The following is a 16,719-nucleotide window of genomic DNA, read 5'->3' on the forward strand; positions in this document are numbered from 1 at the left end:
GCTGGTGTGACAGCCTCAGGGAACATTCCAGATCAGGGAGCGGCAGGGAGCAGCGGAGCGGCAGACAAAATGGCTTTGCGCTTGACTGTTCAGGAAAAGGATCTGACCTGCACCGTGTGTCATGACATCTTTAAACATCCCGTTGGGCTGTCCTGTGGCCACAGCTTCTGCAAAGACTGTCTGCAGGAATGGTGGACAGATAAATCAACAAAGGAATGTCCTCTTTGTCAGAGAATATCCTCCAAGGACTTTCCTCCAAACTTTGTGCTGAAGAACCTGTGTGAGAACCTCTTGGAAAAGAAAGGCCGGAGCTCCTCGATGGTGAGCTCTGAGGTCCTCTGCACCGCACACGGTGAGAAGCTCAGGCTCTTCTGTCTGGACAACCAACAGCCGGTATGTGTCGTGTGTCGTGATTCAAAAAAACACGCCGGACACAAGTTCTTACCCGTGGACGAAGCGTCGGGAATTTGCAAACAGAAGGTCCAGGAATCACTGGAGCCTTTAAAGGAGAAACTAAAGGTCTTTGATGAAGTTAAAACAGATTACGACAGAACAGAAAATCACATCAAGGTTCAGGCCAGGAACACAGAGACGCAGATTAAGGAACAGTTTCAGAATTTTCGCCGGTTCCTACAGGAGGAAGAGGAGGCCAGGATCACCGCTCTGCGGGAGGAAGAGGCTCAGAAGAGTCAGGAGATAAAGGAGAGGATTGAGGGTCTGAGCAGAGAAATGGAAACCCTCTCCAATGCAATCCAAGCTGCTGAGGACCAGCTGAGAGCCGACGACCACGTCTCATTCCTGCAGAACTACAAGACCACGATGGAGGGAGTCCAGCTCACCCTGCAGGACCCACCGCCGGTCTCAGGAGCGCTGATAGACGAGGCCAAACACCTGAAGAACCTGACCTTCAGAGTCTGGGACAAGATGAAGGACATTGTCTCCTACACTCCTGTCGTCCTGGACCCCAACACTGCTCATCCTGGACTCTTGCTGTCTGATGATCTGACCAGTGTGAGACGTGTAGAGGAGCAGCAGCTTCCTGACAACCCAGAGAGGTTTAACTACTGGTACGGAGTCCTGGGTTCTGAGGGCTTTAACTCAGGGTCTCACAGCTGGGATGTTGAGGTTGGAGACAATACAGTCTGGTCACTAGGTGTGTGTGTGGAGTCTCACCAGAGGAAGGGAAAGGAACGGAGTGGACAATGGTATATACATTTATATTTGAGTGGATACAAAGCAGTCTCCTCAGGGGTTAAGTGTACTGCTCTCTCAGTGAATCAGAAACCCCGGAGGATCAGAGTCCAGCTGGACTGGGACAGAGGACAGCTGTCCTTCTCTGATCCTGATTCTAACACACACCTACACACCTTCACACACACTTTCACTGAGACACTGTTTCCATTCATTGCTAATTATGGTGGTCTGTCTCTGAAGATGTTACCAGGGAAGATCTGTGTCACTCTGGAAAACCACAGTTAGAATGTCTAGCGTTCAATCAAAAAAAACATACAGGATGTATTGATCTGGCATTGATTAAGGGCTAATATGTTATGGCAGGTCATACATTATTATTTTAAATCGGTTGCAGTGATTATTTAATTCATCTATCATTCAGTTTTAATTTACTTTGGTATTATAGACAGACAGACAGACAGACAGACAGACAGACAGACAGACAGACAGACAAACACAGACCTAGTATCCCTATTCTGAGGAATATTAGCCAAAAGTAGCAGATCTTAAAGCTTGCAGATCGGCTATTTTAGGCTTGGTGTTGAAGGAAAAAAGAGCAGACCACGTACAGATGCAAAGGTAAAAACAACATTAATTGACGGAACACAGATGATGTCAAACAAGTATATGAAGCTATCTATGGAATCTATGAAAGTTTAATTTTATACAATGTGTAGTGGGGGTCCCTGCTTCATCTCTCTCTCTCATGCTTGAAACATTTTGAAGACCCCTGTTGTAGTGTATAAACAATCAATTTGTAATCATATTGGTATAATGGTGACATGTTTGATATGATTATTACTGATAACATGTTTTATATTGTAGTGTTTGAATTCTATAGTTTCTATGTGACAGTGATGAAGTCTGTTGATGTGTTTGATCTTATTAAAGATGATGAGAGTAAAGTGAGTCAGACAGACGTGTGTTTGTAACAGTCAGCATTCAGCAGATCATACACTAGAAGAGTTATTACAAGTAAAAGTACTCAATCAACCCCAGTAGTTGAGTAAGAGTATAAATGCTGCCGGTCAAATATTAATGGTGAAAGTTCCTCTGTCAAATTAATACTTGAGGTAAAGTACTGGAGTAATGTTTTTTTTAAACTACTTAAGCATTCAAAATTACAAAGTTAATTTTTCTCTTTTTTTAACATCAATTCATTGCTGTATTGTAATTCAGACATTTTCTAAACAAATCCAAAGATTTTTCCAGAGACTTTAAAAAACACATAATTAACAGTGAAAATAACAGATCTACAATAGCAGGCAACAGACAGCATCGTACAAACATCAGTGTTACACCAGTATATTTCAGTACATGCATATTAATACTCATAAAGAGATGACATAACTGTAATGCTGCATAACTTTATCTTTTAGCCGTTTCTCCTCTTGTTCTTTCTGCTTTTTCCTAAACTAACCATCTGATGACTTAGAACAGTAGATCTGACCTATTTAGTAGCTTTAGGTCCTACTGTACAAACTAAGTACACTAGATCACTGCTTCTCATCCTTTACAGCCCACAACCCCCCAAAAGAAGACATACTGTACACAGGACAACACCACACAGGAAAATACACATATGACCCTAGTATGTTATCTGCTGCTTTCATTTCACATGTAATTATATATATATATATATATATATATATATATATATATATATATATATATATATATATATATATATATATATATATATATATATATATATATATATATATATATATATATATATATTTTTTTTTACTTTACTGGAGTATTCCCAATTTTCAGTACTTTTACTTCTCCACTACATCTCAGAGGCATATATTGTACTTTTACTCCACTACAATTATTTGAAAACTTTAGTTACTAGTTACTTTGTAGATATAAATTACCTACCATTATCATAAAACACACATTAACCACTTTAGCCCTATTTTATACATAGGCTATTTGAAAATAGCCGATCTACAAGCTCACAACACGTCGCGATGCGACGCGTTGTGAGCTTGTAGATCTGCTATTTTCAAACATTTTAGTACTTTTACTTTTGATACTTTAAGTACATTTTGATAGCGACACCTTTGTACTTTTACTCAAGTAAATTTTTAATTCCGGACTTTTACTTGTAACAGAGTAGTTCTACATTGCAGTATTGATACTTTTACTTAAGTAAAACATTTGAGTACTTTTTCCACCACTGGTTGGACATCATAGACAATCAAAACAATGGCAAATCTATTTTGACCAGTAAAAAATCTCTTCTGTGAAGTGCTGTCAGCAGACTACTGTCAGCAGCAACTAAAAGATGTTTTTAGAACAACACAACACTGCCTCATCTAAGTTGGTATGGTGACTTCATACATTGTCAGATACTTGAATGTGTCCTTATATTATCATCACTTTACCCAAATACAGCTCAAGTGGAGTTAGGAGTTTTTTTCTGTGAGCTTGTTGATCGGCTATTTTTGTTATTGTTCCGATGACTCCATATCATGAAATTAAGTGGTTAACTTTCCAAGAGCATTCAAGAAACACTGGTACCTTATTATAACTTTTATCACCTATATGTGTATTAAACCTTGTATTATATTTCGACATTGTATGAGCATGTGCACAAATAAAATGTTTGAATGATGAATCTTTATGAGACCTTCTTACATAACGCGCATCTGTGTCATTTTACATTTCTTATGGCTATTCAAAAATAGCAGATATACAAGCTCATAGCGTGCACTCGGTGCCGCGCTATGAGCTTGTACAAGCACAATTTGTGCAAATCTTTTTCTATCCCACGATTTTTGTAACCCCGTTTTTGTAACACAGTGCCAATTGCCTATGTAATCCTGGGAGCTACTCTCCCTCTGCCAGCCTAGGGAGAGCCCAGACTGAGTTCATGCCTCCTACAATGCATAAGGAGTGAGCAGGCCGCTTCTTGTCACCTGACAGGGGGGAGTTTCCCCGGTAGGACGTAGCGCCTGGAAGGAACAAATTATTCCAACCAGTTCCTTTCCCCTCCATCAGGCGCCCCGGCTGGCCAGGGGGAAGCAGTGTAGTGACCAGGATTACTACATGTTTTTGTGAGGGTATTAACTACCCTAGGAGACACGGGGAGAACATGCAAACTCCACACAGAGTAGGCCCTTTCACCAACCCCACCTAGGGTATGGGCACTGATGATGTGGAGGAGAGAACATGCCCCAGCGCCCACAGCGTCCCCGGCGGGAATTGAACCCAGGACCTTCTAGCTGTGAGGCAACAGCGCAATTTGGGCAAAAATTTGAATAGATATTTTCTAAAGCGAACATTTTTAAGTCCAGTCTTTGCTTAATGGAGGTCCCTGGAAAAAACTATTTTGAGATGGGAGTCTGCGGCCAAATACATATCATTTTGGGGGTCCTTGTCATGAAAAAGTTTGAGAACCACTGATATTGAAACATTTTATTTTATTTGTTTACTGATATAGAAACATACGTTTTTCAGAAAACTGTTAGGATTTAGGAGATTTAAAAAAAAATCGGCCTCAGGTTTTAATGGACTGAGCTATAAACAAACAGGTGTGCAAATCAACCTTAAAGGGATAGTTCACCCCCAAAATGTCATTTTTTTTCTATGGATTAGTCACCCCATGGAGACTTGAATTCATGGATATTTTTTTGTTTTTGTCAAATTAAGACAATAATGTGATGACCGGCAGCGGTTCCAGTAGGAGACACAAAGAGACTCCTTTGTGTCTCCTACTGGAACCGCTGCCTAGCGGTCCACTGGTCATCAAATTATTTTGGGTGAACTATCCCTTTAATATCTGAGGCTTTAATTGTTACTGTAGGGAGGAGGGGGCGTGTTGAGCTTCATTTTACTCTGCTGCCATCTTGTGGTGGTGAGCAGCTACGACACACACTGAAATAGAATAGCCTATACGTTCAAGTCATGTCCAGGCCTGCAACAATTCATTACTTTCCTAGTGATTATTCTATCGGTTACATTTTTGATTAATTGAATAATTGATAATTGTGTTTTTTTTATTTTATTTTTTTATTGTATTATTTGAATCCATCAATGGATAAATTAACAACTTAAAGCATTACTTTATTACTTCTGTTGTGCAACAAAATAATAACATCCTCTCCTGTTTTTCCTGCCTCTGTCTCAATACTGAACACATGTTTTGTTACAATGAACTGTTCTGCATTGCTGTGGAGCAGTGGTTTCTGTGGAGTGTTTCAGTAGTGAGTGTGCAAGTGTTTCAATATTGAACGTATATCATTTCAGTAGTATATGTAAGAGTGTCTCATCAGCGTGTGTGAAAGTGTCTCAAAATTGAATGTAAAAGCATTTCAGTAGTAAGTATAAGACTGTCTCGTTAGCGTGTGTGAAAGTGTTTCATTATTTTTGGCCTAAACGGACCCTCATATCAACGGGTGCTTTTGTTTATTACTACGCTTACGACCAGGAGCAGTCACCCAGCCGTCTTGGGTCGTAGGGTGCGTGTGGGGACTGTGATCAGTCACGGTCGTTAATGTCCCCCTCTTCCCTGTTGCACGGGAACAGAGGCTAGCCTAAAGTGAGCACCGCTAGCTATGGTTTCCTCCAGCTGACAGAGCCTCGCCTCCAGCGCTGTAAAAACACTGCACTTTTGTTACATACATCCGACACAATAAAGTCGTCGGGGTTGTAAGTAACTATACATGTGACATACAGTACAGGAGGGAGGATGAGAGCGAGACGGGAACCCGGGGGGGAAGGAGTGAGAAGCAATCACCCAGCAGCCCAAGGTAGCCGTTAAGCTAAAGCTAGGCTAATTGCAAAGCCAACAACCAACGGCAAAGTTAGTCCCTTAGCTAGACAATCAGGCCAAGCAGCGATAAAGTCGCCACACAGTAGAGAGATAGGGTAGTAGTTAGCAGTGATAGTGTGTGTTACTTTCCAGTAACATAAGTATTGTTGTTATTATTATTTGTGTAGTTTATGAACCAAAGTTAAAAAGGCCTGCATATGTAGAATGTATACGTTTACTATATTTTCAGAGGGATATGTGGTCATAGTAGGTACAGGTATATACAATTATGGAGGCCTGTTGTGTTGGGGTCCACAGCGGGGGACTTTGCATGTGTCACATGAGAGTCACATGAGAGTGTTGATTGATTAGGTCAGATGAGGAGCTGGGGGAGAGTGGAGCTGTTATAGAACAGTGCTAAAGCCTGTGTTTCCACATTTAAGACAATACACAAGTCACATGATTAATCAACAGAAGGTTACACCCACATGGGTAGACCAAACCCATATAAATAGAGAGAATCCTCACTAAAAGGACAAATTTGTGTTCTACACATGCATCAGTGTTACTAGTTACCAGGGTGTTATTGCTGCGTACATCATTTTCCATTGCGAGCTCTGAGGGATTTCCGGTAAGAACTGAGACCGTGTTTATACGACGATAAATGTATATATTTCCGATATGTTTTATAGTTATGTGTGTACATTTCATGTCAGTAATTTGTCGTTGTAATGTGTTGTTGTTTGTGTTTCCTTTTCTATGTTTATAACCTACTAGCTTGAATGTGTTAGTGTGTGTTTGTATTTTGTGTTAGTATAATAAAACCATCAAAGACACGGTTCTGAGTTGTGTCAGCTAACTCGGTTGCTCAAATACCCTTTACATCTATTGCATAGCAAGTGTGATTGGTAGATAATTGTACAATTGATACTCATAATGTTATCGTTGTTTTGTCTTCTTGTATTCCTCTGGTGTAACAGCCTCAGAGAACATTCCAGATCAGGGAGCAGCAGGGAGCAGCAGAGAAATGGCTTCCCGTTTCACTGTTCCAAAAGAGGAGCTGACCTGTCCCATGTGTCGTGACATCTTTAAACATCCCGTTGTGCTGTCCTGTGGCCACAGCTTCTGCAAAGACTGTCTGCAGGAATGGTGGACGGAAAGTTGGACAAATAAATGTCCTTTTTGTCAGAGAAGATGCTGCAGGGATCATTTTCTTACAAACGTTGTCGTGAAGGACCTGTGTGAGAACCTTTTGGAGGAGGAAGCCAGGTCCTCGTGGGTGAGCTCTGAGGTCCTCTGCACCGCACACGGTGAGAAGCTCAAGCTCTTCTGTCTGGACGACCAACAGCCGGTGTGTGTTGTGTGTCGCAATTCAGAGGAACACGCCGGACACAAGTTCTTACCCGTGGACGAAGCGTCAGGACTTTGCAAACAGAAGGTCCAGGAATCGCTGAAGCCTTTAAAGGAGAAACTGAAGGTCTTCAACTTCGATGAAGTTAAAACAGATTACGACAAAACAAAAAATCACATCAAGGTTCAGGCCAGGAACACAGAGACACAGATTAAGGAACAGTTTCAGAATCTTCGTCGGTTCCTGCAGGAGGAAGAGGAGGCCAGGATCGCCGCTCTGCGGGAGGAAGAGGCTCAGAAGAGTCAGGAGATGAAGGAAAGGATCGAGGGTCTGAGCAGAGAAATGGAATCCCAAGACGCCTGGGTGACTGCTCCTGGTCGTAAGCGTAGATATAAACAAAAGCACACGGGACACCAACCACTTCACGTTTCAAACAGATTTTCCCCACTCGCTGCTACACCCGTTGAGTTTAGCAGTGAGACGTCAGCTCCACTCTGTGACACGCCTCCTCCGCGTGTCACTGCGCTGATAGACGAGGCCAAACACCTGAAGAACCTGACCTTCAGAGTCTGGGACAAGATGAAGGACATTGTCTCCTACACTCCTGTCATCCTGGACCCCAACACTGCTAATCCATATCTCATGCTGTCTGATGATCTGACCAGTGTGAGACGTGTAGAGAGACAGCAGCTTCCTGACAACCCAGAGAGGTTTGACTGCAAGTCGTACAGAGTCCTGGGATCTGAGGGCTTTAACTCAGGGTCTCACAGCTGGGATGTTGAGGTTGGAGACAATAAACACTGGGTAGTAGGTGTGTGTGTGGAGTCTACCCAGAGGAAGGGAGGCATATGGAGTGGATACTGGATAATAGATTTCTATAAGGGTGAATACAGATCATACTTCTCATCAGGGCCTGATAGGGAGAAGACTGTTCTCTGGGTGAATCAGAATCCTCGGAGGATCAGAGTCCAGCTGGACTGGGACAGAGGACAGCTGTCCTTCTCTGATCCTGATTCTAACACACACCTACACACCTTCACACAAACTTTCACTGAGACACTGTTTCCATTCATTTATGGTAATGCTAATGGTCCATCTCTGAAGATGTTACCAGGGAAGATCTGTGTCACTCTGGAAAACCACAGTTAGAACGTCTGGCATCCAATAATAGCCTCCATTGAGCCGGTATTGATTAGGAGATCTCCATGGTAATCAGAAGGGATTGGTTTATGGCAGGTTATTCATTATCATTTTGAGTTGCATGTGATTATTTAATTAATGTATCATTCAGTTTTGAATTGCTTTGGTATTACAGACAGACAGACAGACAGACAGACAGACAGACAGACAGACAGACAGACAGACAGACAGAGCTATATGGTGGACAGATAGTTAAACAGATAAAATGATTCCTGATAACATACTTTTATTTTGTAGTATAGAAACGATCAGTTAGTAATTCTATTGGTATAATGGTGACATGTTTGATATGATTATTACTGATAACATGTTTTGTATTGTAGTGTTTGTCATTTATGGATCAGGTTTCAATTCTATAGTTTCTATGTGACAGTGATGATGTCTGTTGATGTGTTTGAAATGATTAAAGATGATGAGAGTAAAGTGAGTCAGACGTGTGTTTGTAACAGTCAGCGTTCAGTAGATCATACACTAGAAGAGTTATTACAAGTAAAAATACTCAATCAAACCCAGTAGTTGAGTGAAAATATAAATACTGCTGGGTCAAATATTAATGGTGAAAGTTCCTCTGTCAAATTAATACTTGAGGTAAAGTACTGTAATTGTTTTAAAAAATACTTAAGTATTCAAAATCACAAAGTACATTTTTCTCTTTTTTTAATATCAATTCATTGCTGTATTGGAATTTAGACATTTAGACATTTTCCAAAAAAATCCAAAGATTTTTCCAGAAACTTTCATAAACTATAATTAACAGTGAAAATAGCAGATCTACAATAGCAGGCAACAGACAGCAACTTACAAACATCAGTGTTACATCAGTATATTTCATTACATGCATATTAATACTCATAAAGAGATGACATAACTGTAATGCTGCATAACTTTATCTTTTAGCCGTTTCTCCTTTTGTTCTTTCTGATTTTTCCAAACTAACATCTGATGACTTAGAACAGTAGATCTGATCTATTTAGTAGCTTTAGGTCCTACTGTACAAACTTAGAAGTACACTAGATCACTGCTTCTCATCCTTTTCAGCCAGCGACCCCCCAAAAGAAGTCATACACAGGACAACACCACAAAGGAAAATACACATATGACCCTAGTATGTTATCTGCTGCTTTCATTTCACATATATGTAGGTTAGAACTACAGGTGTTGGACATCATAGACAATCAAAACTATGGCAAATCTATTTTGACCAGTAGAACAATTATTAAAACAGTAATAATATTACAATTGTATATCTCTGCTGTGAACAGTGTTGGAAAGTAACTAAAGTAATATGTAACTTAAAGTAATATTATTACTTTTTTCCAGTAACTAGTAGAGTAACTAATTACTTTTACGTTTTGAGTAATAATATTACTTTTACTTTTTTCCAAAAGTAAGTTATTACTTTTTTTCACAAGCCTTGTGATACTCTGGCCTTGAGTGTGTTTATTTGATGCTGTGTTGTTTTTGGTCCATTGATATAATGGTAGACTGGTTGGGATCGAGTTGCTGCCTCATCTAAGTTGGTATGGTGACTTTATACATTGTCAGATACTTGAATGTGTTCTTATATTATCATCATTTCACCCAAATACAGCTCAAGTGGAGTTAGGAGTTTTTTTCTGTGAGCTTGTTGATCGGCGATTTTTGTTATTCTTCCGATGACTCCAAAAAATATAAATATATAAGTGGTTAACTTTCCAAGAGAATTCCAGAAACACTGGTACCTTATTATAACTTTTATCACCTATATGTGTATTAAACCTCGTATTATATTTCGACATTGTATGAGCATGTGCACAAATAAAGTCTTTGAATGATGAATCTTTATGACACCTTCTTACATAACACGCATCTGTGTCATTTTAGATTTCTTTTGGCTATTCAAAAATAGCAGATATACAAGCTCATAGCGTACACTCTGTGCCGCGCTATGAGCTTGTATATCTGCTATACATAGCAGATATACAAGCACACATTTTTTTTTATCCCACGATTTTTGTAACCCAGTTTTTTCACCCAGAGCCAATTGCCTACAGTATGTAATCCTGGGCGCTACTCTCCCTCTGCCAGCCTAGAGAGAGCCCAGACTGAGTTCATGCCTCCTACAATGCATGAGGAGGCCGCTTCTCATCACCTGACAGGGGGGAGTTTCCCCGGTAGGACGTAGCGCATGTAAGGAAGAAATTATTCCAACCAGTTCCTTTCCCCTCCATCAGGCGCCCCGGCTGACCAGGGGGAGGCAGTATAGAGACCAGGATTACTGCATGTTTTTGTGAGGGTACCTATACCTTAGGAGACACGGGGAGAACATACAAACTCCACACAGAAAGGCCCTTTCGCCAAACCCACCTAGGGTATGGGCACTGATGACGTGGAGGAGAGAACACGCCCCCAGCGCCCACAGCGTCCCTGGCGGGAATTGAACCCAGGACCTTCTAGCTGTGAGGCGACAGCGCAATTTGGGCAAAAAATGTAATACATATTTTCTAAAGCGAACATTTTTAAGTCCAATCTTTGCTTCATGGGGGTCCCTGGAACAAAATATTTTGAGATGGGAATCCGTGCCCAAATACATATAATTTTGGGGGTCCTTGACATGAAAAAGTTTGAGAACCACTGATATAGAAACATTTTATTTTATTTGTTTACTGATATAGAAACGTTTTATTTTATTTGTTTACTGATATAGAAACATTTTATTTTATTTGTTTATTGATATACTGTAGAAAGAAACATAAGTTTTTCAGAAAGCTGTTAGGATTTAGGAGATTTCTTTTAGAATCGGCCTCAGATCTTAATGGCCTAAGCTATAGACGGGTTTCATGTTTGTAAACATTGAGAGGATATGACCGCGCAGAGGAGGGGGTAAGCCTATGGGTGCGTTTGGAAATTACGCACCGGAGCACACTCGCCTATTAGTTTGTATTGGCCAGTGCGCTCACTGCCGCTCAGGGCTGTATTTTCGAACGCGCCTTTCCCCCAGGCATGCGCAGATTGCGCATTCTGCTCTGTGATGACGTCGCGCGGAAATCCGTCTATATTGCTGTCTGCTATCCACCTGTTTCCTAGGCTGTGTGTTTTCCACTTCCTGTCGGATTTCATTGGATATCATTAGTCATCTGACAAGTTTCATTGGATTTCATTGGATCAAATCGACAGGAAGTGGAAAACACACAGGAAGTATTAAGCCTAGGAGGAAACAGGTGAATAAAGAAACAGGTGTGCAAATCAACCTTAAAGGGATAGTTCACCTCCAAAATGACTTTTTTAATCCAGCAGTCACCCCCTGGAGACTTGAATTCATTCATCAATTCAAAATATTATTTTGCTGTTGTCAAATTCCTAAGACAATAATTTGATGACCGGCAGCGGTTCCAGTAGGAGACACAAAGAGACTCCTTTGTGTCTCCTACCGGAACCGCTGCCTACCGGTCCACTGGTCATCAAATTATTTTGGGTGAACTATCCCTTTATGTCTGAGGCTTTATTACTGTAGGGAGGAGGGGGCGTGTTGATCTTGATGTTACTCTGCTGCCATCTTGTGGTGGTGAGCAGCTACGACACACACTGAAATAGAATAGCTTATAGTTCAAGTCATGTCCAGGCCTGCAATAAATGTATTACTCTTCTAGTGATTATTCTATCAGTTACGTTTTCGATGAATTGAATAATTGATCAATAATTGATTGATAATTGATTAATTGATAATTAATCAATTGAATTGATATTTTTATTTTTATTTTTTTTATATTTGAATCGATCAATGGATCAATTATCAACTTAAGCATTACTTTATTACTTCTGTTAATAACATCCTCTCCTGTTTTTCCTGCCTCTGTCTCAATACTGAACACATGTTTTTACAATGAATTACAATGAACTGTTCTGCATTGTTGTGGAGCAGTGGTTCTCAAAGTGGGGTCCGGGGACCCCCAGGGGTCCTTGAGGGGGTTCCAGTGGGTCCCCAGCTATATGTGTTAATAAAACATCCAAATCGTTTTAAACACTTTAACTCTATACATCAGCCATTTGAAAATAGACGACAAATACGCTGAGAGCTTACTGAGAGTAAGAGAGCTGCAGATAAAGGGGGAGGAAGAGAGATAATAAAGTTCACTCAATAAATCACAAGGTGAAGTTTACCTGTTGATAAAGACAGGATGTCCTGAAGACAGACAGACAGACAGACAGACAGACAGACAGACAGACAGATTTGAAACCGTTATTATTCTGGAGTATCCATTGAGAACTAATGCTTTTATAAGGCAAAAAAACAACAACATTTATTTCTGCCTGGGAGCCACGGTACAACAATACAATACACTGCCCTGCCAAGGTAAAGAGCAGTTACTACGAAATCAAAAATCACTGAAAAATGATTCAACTGGTCAGCCAAATGAGATATCGGCATATAAGTGATATTACACTAATTGTGCATCTGTTCTTGAGGTAATTGTTTATCCCCCAAAATCACAAAGGCTAATTTGACCTTTGGGATACACAAATAAGTCGGCGTGTCCTAAAACGTAGTTACTGCTCTTTACCTTGGCAGGGCAGAATACATCAGAGGGAAATGAATCAAAGTCCAATCAAAGTTTAGTGGCTCAGCCATTTTCGTCAGTCAGAGACTCGTCAGTCAGAGACTTTCACACGAAAAACAAAGAGGTAAATATCAATTAATCAATAAATAGATACATTATTAGACGGATGCATTTGAACAAGCTGGCAGACCGACTGCAAGACAGACAGACAGACAGACAGACAGACAGACAGACAGACAGGTCTGTTATCTGCGACAATCGCTGCTCCTCAGGAATGCCAGTATCTACCTACCTCAACTGCCAGAGGTAATGCACCAGATCTTAACTGTGCACAGAGACTGTCCTCTCTTTAGATTGAACGCAACATAAGGTTCAGTGATATAATTCTCTTTATATTGAACATAATTTCTTAACTTAGCTTTTTTCCAAATGTCCACCCTCCATTGCTCCTGATGTAACATTCAGGCCCGGATTGGCCGTCGGGAGGACCGGGACTATTCCCGGTGGCCTGCCCTCTAGTGGCCTGCCTAAAAAAAAAAAAAAAAAAAAATTTTTTTTTTTTTTTTTTTTTTTTTTTTTGATCAAAAAAAAATATCAGGTCAGGCCAGCCATCCACAGCCAGCGCGGCGCTTAAGTGATGCAGCAAAAAAAAATCTCTCCTAAGCTCAGGCCAGGCCAACCACAGTCAATTTCAATTCAAGTCATAACCTAACCCAGTTGACAACCCTGTTGCCAAATGAAAGACCATGTGACTTCATATTTGTTGATCATAATAAACTTGTTTAATAATGTACAATGCAAGTGTTGCTTGCAGCTCAGTGCAGCTGCGGGCCTCCCCCCTACCTTTAACCCCCAAAAAGGCCCCCCTTTTGTAAGGCCCCCCAAAAATAAGGCCCCCCAAAAAAAGGGCCCCCCAAAAAAACCGGCGCGCGCTGCGCGCGCGCGCAGGGTGGCCTGGGTGGGCGTGTATCTCCCGGCCACATTTGGAGTCCCACTCCGGCCCTGGTAACATTGATCATTTATGTTTGACTGTATTTATGTTACAATGAAGGTTGTTCATAAAATATACTGCTGTGACGTGCAGTCTGGCAGACTACTAAACTAAAAATAAAACATGTTTTTAGAACAACATAACACTGCCTCAAAGTTACAAGTAATAGTCCGGAATTGAAAATGTACTCGCGTAAAAGTACAAAAGTATTGGTATCAAAATGTAGGCTACTTAAGGTGCAAAAAAAAGAAATCTTCAAATGGACAAAATGTATATAGGGCTGAAGTGGTTACGGTATGTTTTGTAAAAATAATCAAAATCTACGAAGTAACTACTAACTAAAGTTTTCAAATGATTGTAGTGGAGAAGAAGTAAAAGTATAGAAAATTGAAAATACTCCATTAAAGTTTTTAAAAAATCCTCAAAATTGTACTTAAGTAAATGTACTCAGCTACTTTACACCACTGGTGGAGATTAACATCTATGACCTCCCCATGATTAATATCTACCAATTTTCGGCATCTATGTGTGACAAGGGTGAAATGAGGGGTTCTTAAAACTTTTGTAATTTGTTTTTATTGGTGCTTAATGTGTATAATTGCCTCATTTAACCCCACCATCTTATTATTTTTGTACCAATTATTATTACGCACTGTATTGTTTATAATTGTTTTCCCCATGATCCCCTGGTCACATGTATTGAGAGACATTGAGTGGCAGAGCGGCAGTCACGCGGTCACGCCCAAGGCCACGGTCATGGCCAATGTCCCCAGACAGACTGTCACCACGGACAAATGAAAGAAGAGGGAGGTGTGGTTTGGCAGGTACAAAAGCGGAGGCGGGACCGTTTGAAAGAGAGAACAGAGCACCCAAGTGACAGAGGCGTCAGTGAGGAGAAGGACAGCAGAGGGGAAGGTTGTGCCGAGACACGGAGTAGAGGAGTGCATAGATGAAGTAGACATACCAGCCACCTAGGAGTTTGGAAGCCGAGGTGTGCCTACATTCAAAGGAGAAACCAAGAGGAGAAAGCGATCGAACCGAAGGGGAGGAAGAGGCGAGTGAGACCAGACCATATGAGAGACGAGTGAGACCAGACCATATAAGGAGCGCTGAAGACTGAAAAGTGGCGATAACGTTGCATACGCAACCAACTCAGCGCCAGGTGTAAAAACCTGGCTGGCGAGTGAGTATTCGAACAAGCAACGTTGAATCCCTGTATAACCACTGCCTGAGACAACGCAAATGTATCGTGTAAATGCACAGTGAACTGGTCTAGATCTCTATAATTGCAGGCGGAGAGAAAGAAGAGAGAAGACGAAGACGACTGGCCTCAAACCCTTTCCCATCTTACCCCCATATATGGACATGCAGCATTACCCCTGAACAAACCGTGTTGAGTATCTTGAAGCACTTTATTGGCACAGCACTTTACTTGAAAAGTATTTGTTGCACAGAAACCCCCCATGCTAAGGAACCCTTGTGATTAAGCCCCGCGTAATTTGCACAACTTTATAATTTATTTTATAGTTGTTGTGTAGATTAATTGTGTTTTGTATGTTTATATAGGTTTTATTAGTATAGTGTTTATTTGATTGTTTTTAAGGCACAGAAGCCAATGTATTAGGGACCCAATAAATATGACTTACCTTTTTTGATACACTGTATTCGTGTCCAGTTTCTTAAAGGGATATTCTCATGCCAGTGTTGTATTCTCAAAACCAAAAGTATTGAAACTTACCAGTTAACCTCGAACCTGTGAAAGCCTGAAGAAGAAGTTAAAGTGTATTCAAAGGGGACTTCCCTCTATAACAAAAGTGGCGTAGTCGACAAACAATTAGTTCAGATAGGACTCACAGTAATTACGCACCCAGCACTTTATTGTGCATTTATATTTTATTGTTGTGAGTTTTATTCTGGATTATTTATTAAAGGAGAAGAGTGCAATAGTACAAACAAATTGCAAGTCAAATGTGATACAATTTCGGCCCTGTTCACATATTTGGCGTTGGCGGCAGGACTGGTTGAGAACAAACACATGAGAATACCCTTAAGAGAAACTGTACTGTTTTGTTGTTTTTGTTTTTTGCTTTACGGATTCAGAATGATGATGATGGCGGTGTATCCCGGTGCCCCATGGTTACCCACCTTTGGTGGAACAGAAGGCGAGAGTAAATATAGGGAATGGAAAGACCAGATTAGAGGATTATTAAGTACCCAGGAACTACCAGAAATCAGGAAAGTTGCTATTATAATTAAAACGCTAACCAACGAAGCTAAACGGCAGATTAGTGTGGTTGAGGAGGGCGAACGCGACACAGTGGCAAAAGTTTTTAAATACTTAGATGCTTTATATAAAGAAACTGTCTCTGTCGCAGAAATGCGCTCACTATTCTATCGGTGCGCACAGCGCGCAGGAGAGAATGTACCAACTTACACCCTGAGACTTAGAGAGCTGTTTTGTGGGCTGCGGCAGCACGACCCAAGCACCGCTCCCTCCGAAGCCATTCTTCGTGATCAGTTTGTTATGGGTTTAGCTGAGGGCCCCCTGGGCCAAGCCTTAAAAATATATGCTCGACGACACCCAGATGAAGATTTTGCTGCTTTACGCGAAGAAGCCTACCTGTTAGCTGCTGAACATGGAACT

General features: G+C 40.9%; 2 protein-coding genes across 3 annotated transcripts in view; one reads left to right on the forward strand and one right to left on the reverse strand.

Moving 5' to 3' along the window:
• The window catches only part of LOC311046716 (CD81 antigen-like), a 116,936-nt gene that overhangs the window by 64,291 nt on the left and 35,926 nt on the right, over positions 1-16,719 (reverse strand). The gene's annotated exons all lie outside the window — the stretch shown is intronic.
• On the forward strand, positions 70-8,495 carry LOC311047849 (E3 ubiquitin-protein ligase TRIM39-like; the record flags this gene model as incomplete). The annotated part of the gene is made up of 4 exons (XM_084060798.1): positions 70-1,474; positions 6,976-7,097; positions 7,230-7,913; positions 8,451-8,495. The coding sequence occupies 4 exons, from the start codon at positions 70-72 to the stop codon at positions 8,493-8,495; spliced, it is 2,256 nt and encodes a 751-aa protein (XP_083916924.1).

This window comes from Gymnoscopelus microlampas, assembly GCF_963454915.1.
Source record: "Gymnoscopelus microlampas genome assembly, chromosome: 6".
NCBI classification, from domain to species: Eukaryota; Metazoa; Chordata; class Actinopteri; order Myctophiformes; family Myctophidae; genus Gymnoscopelus; species Gymnoscopelus microlampas.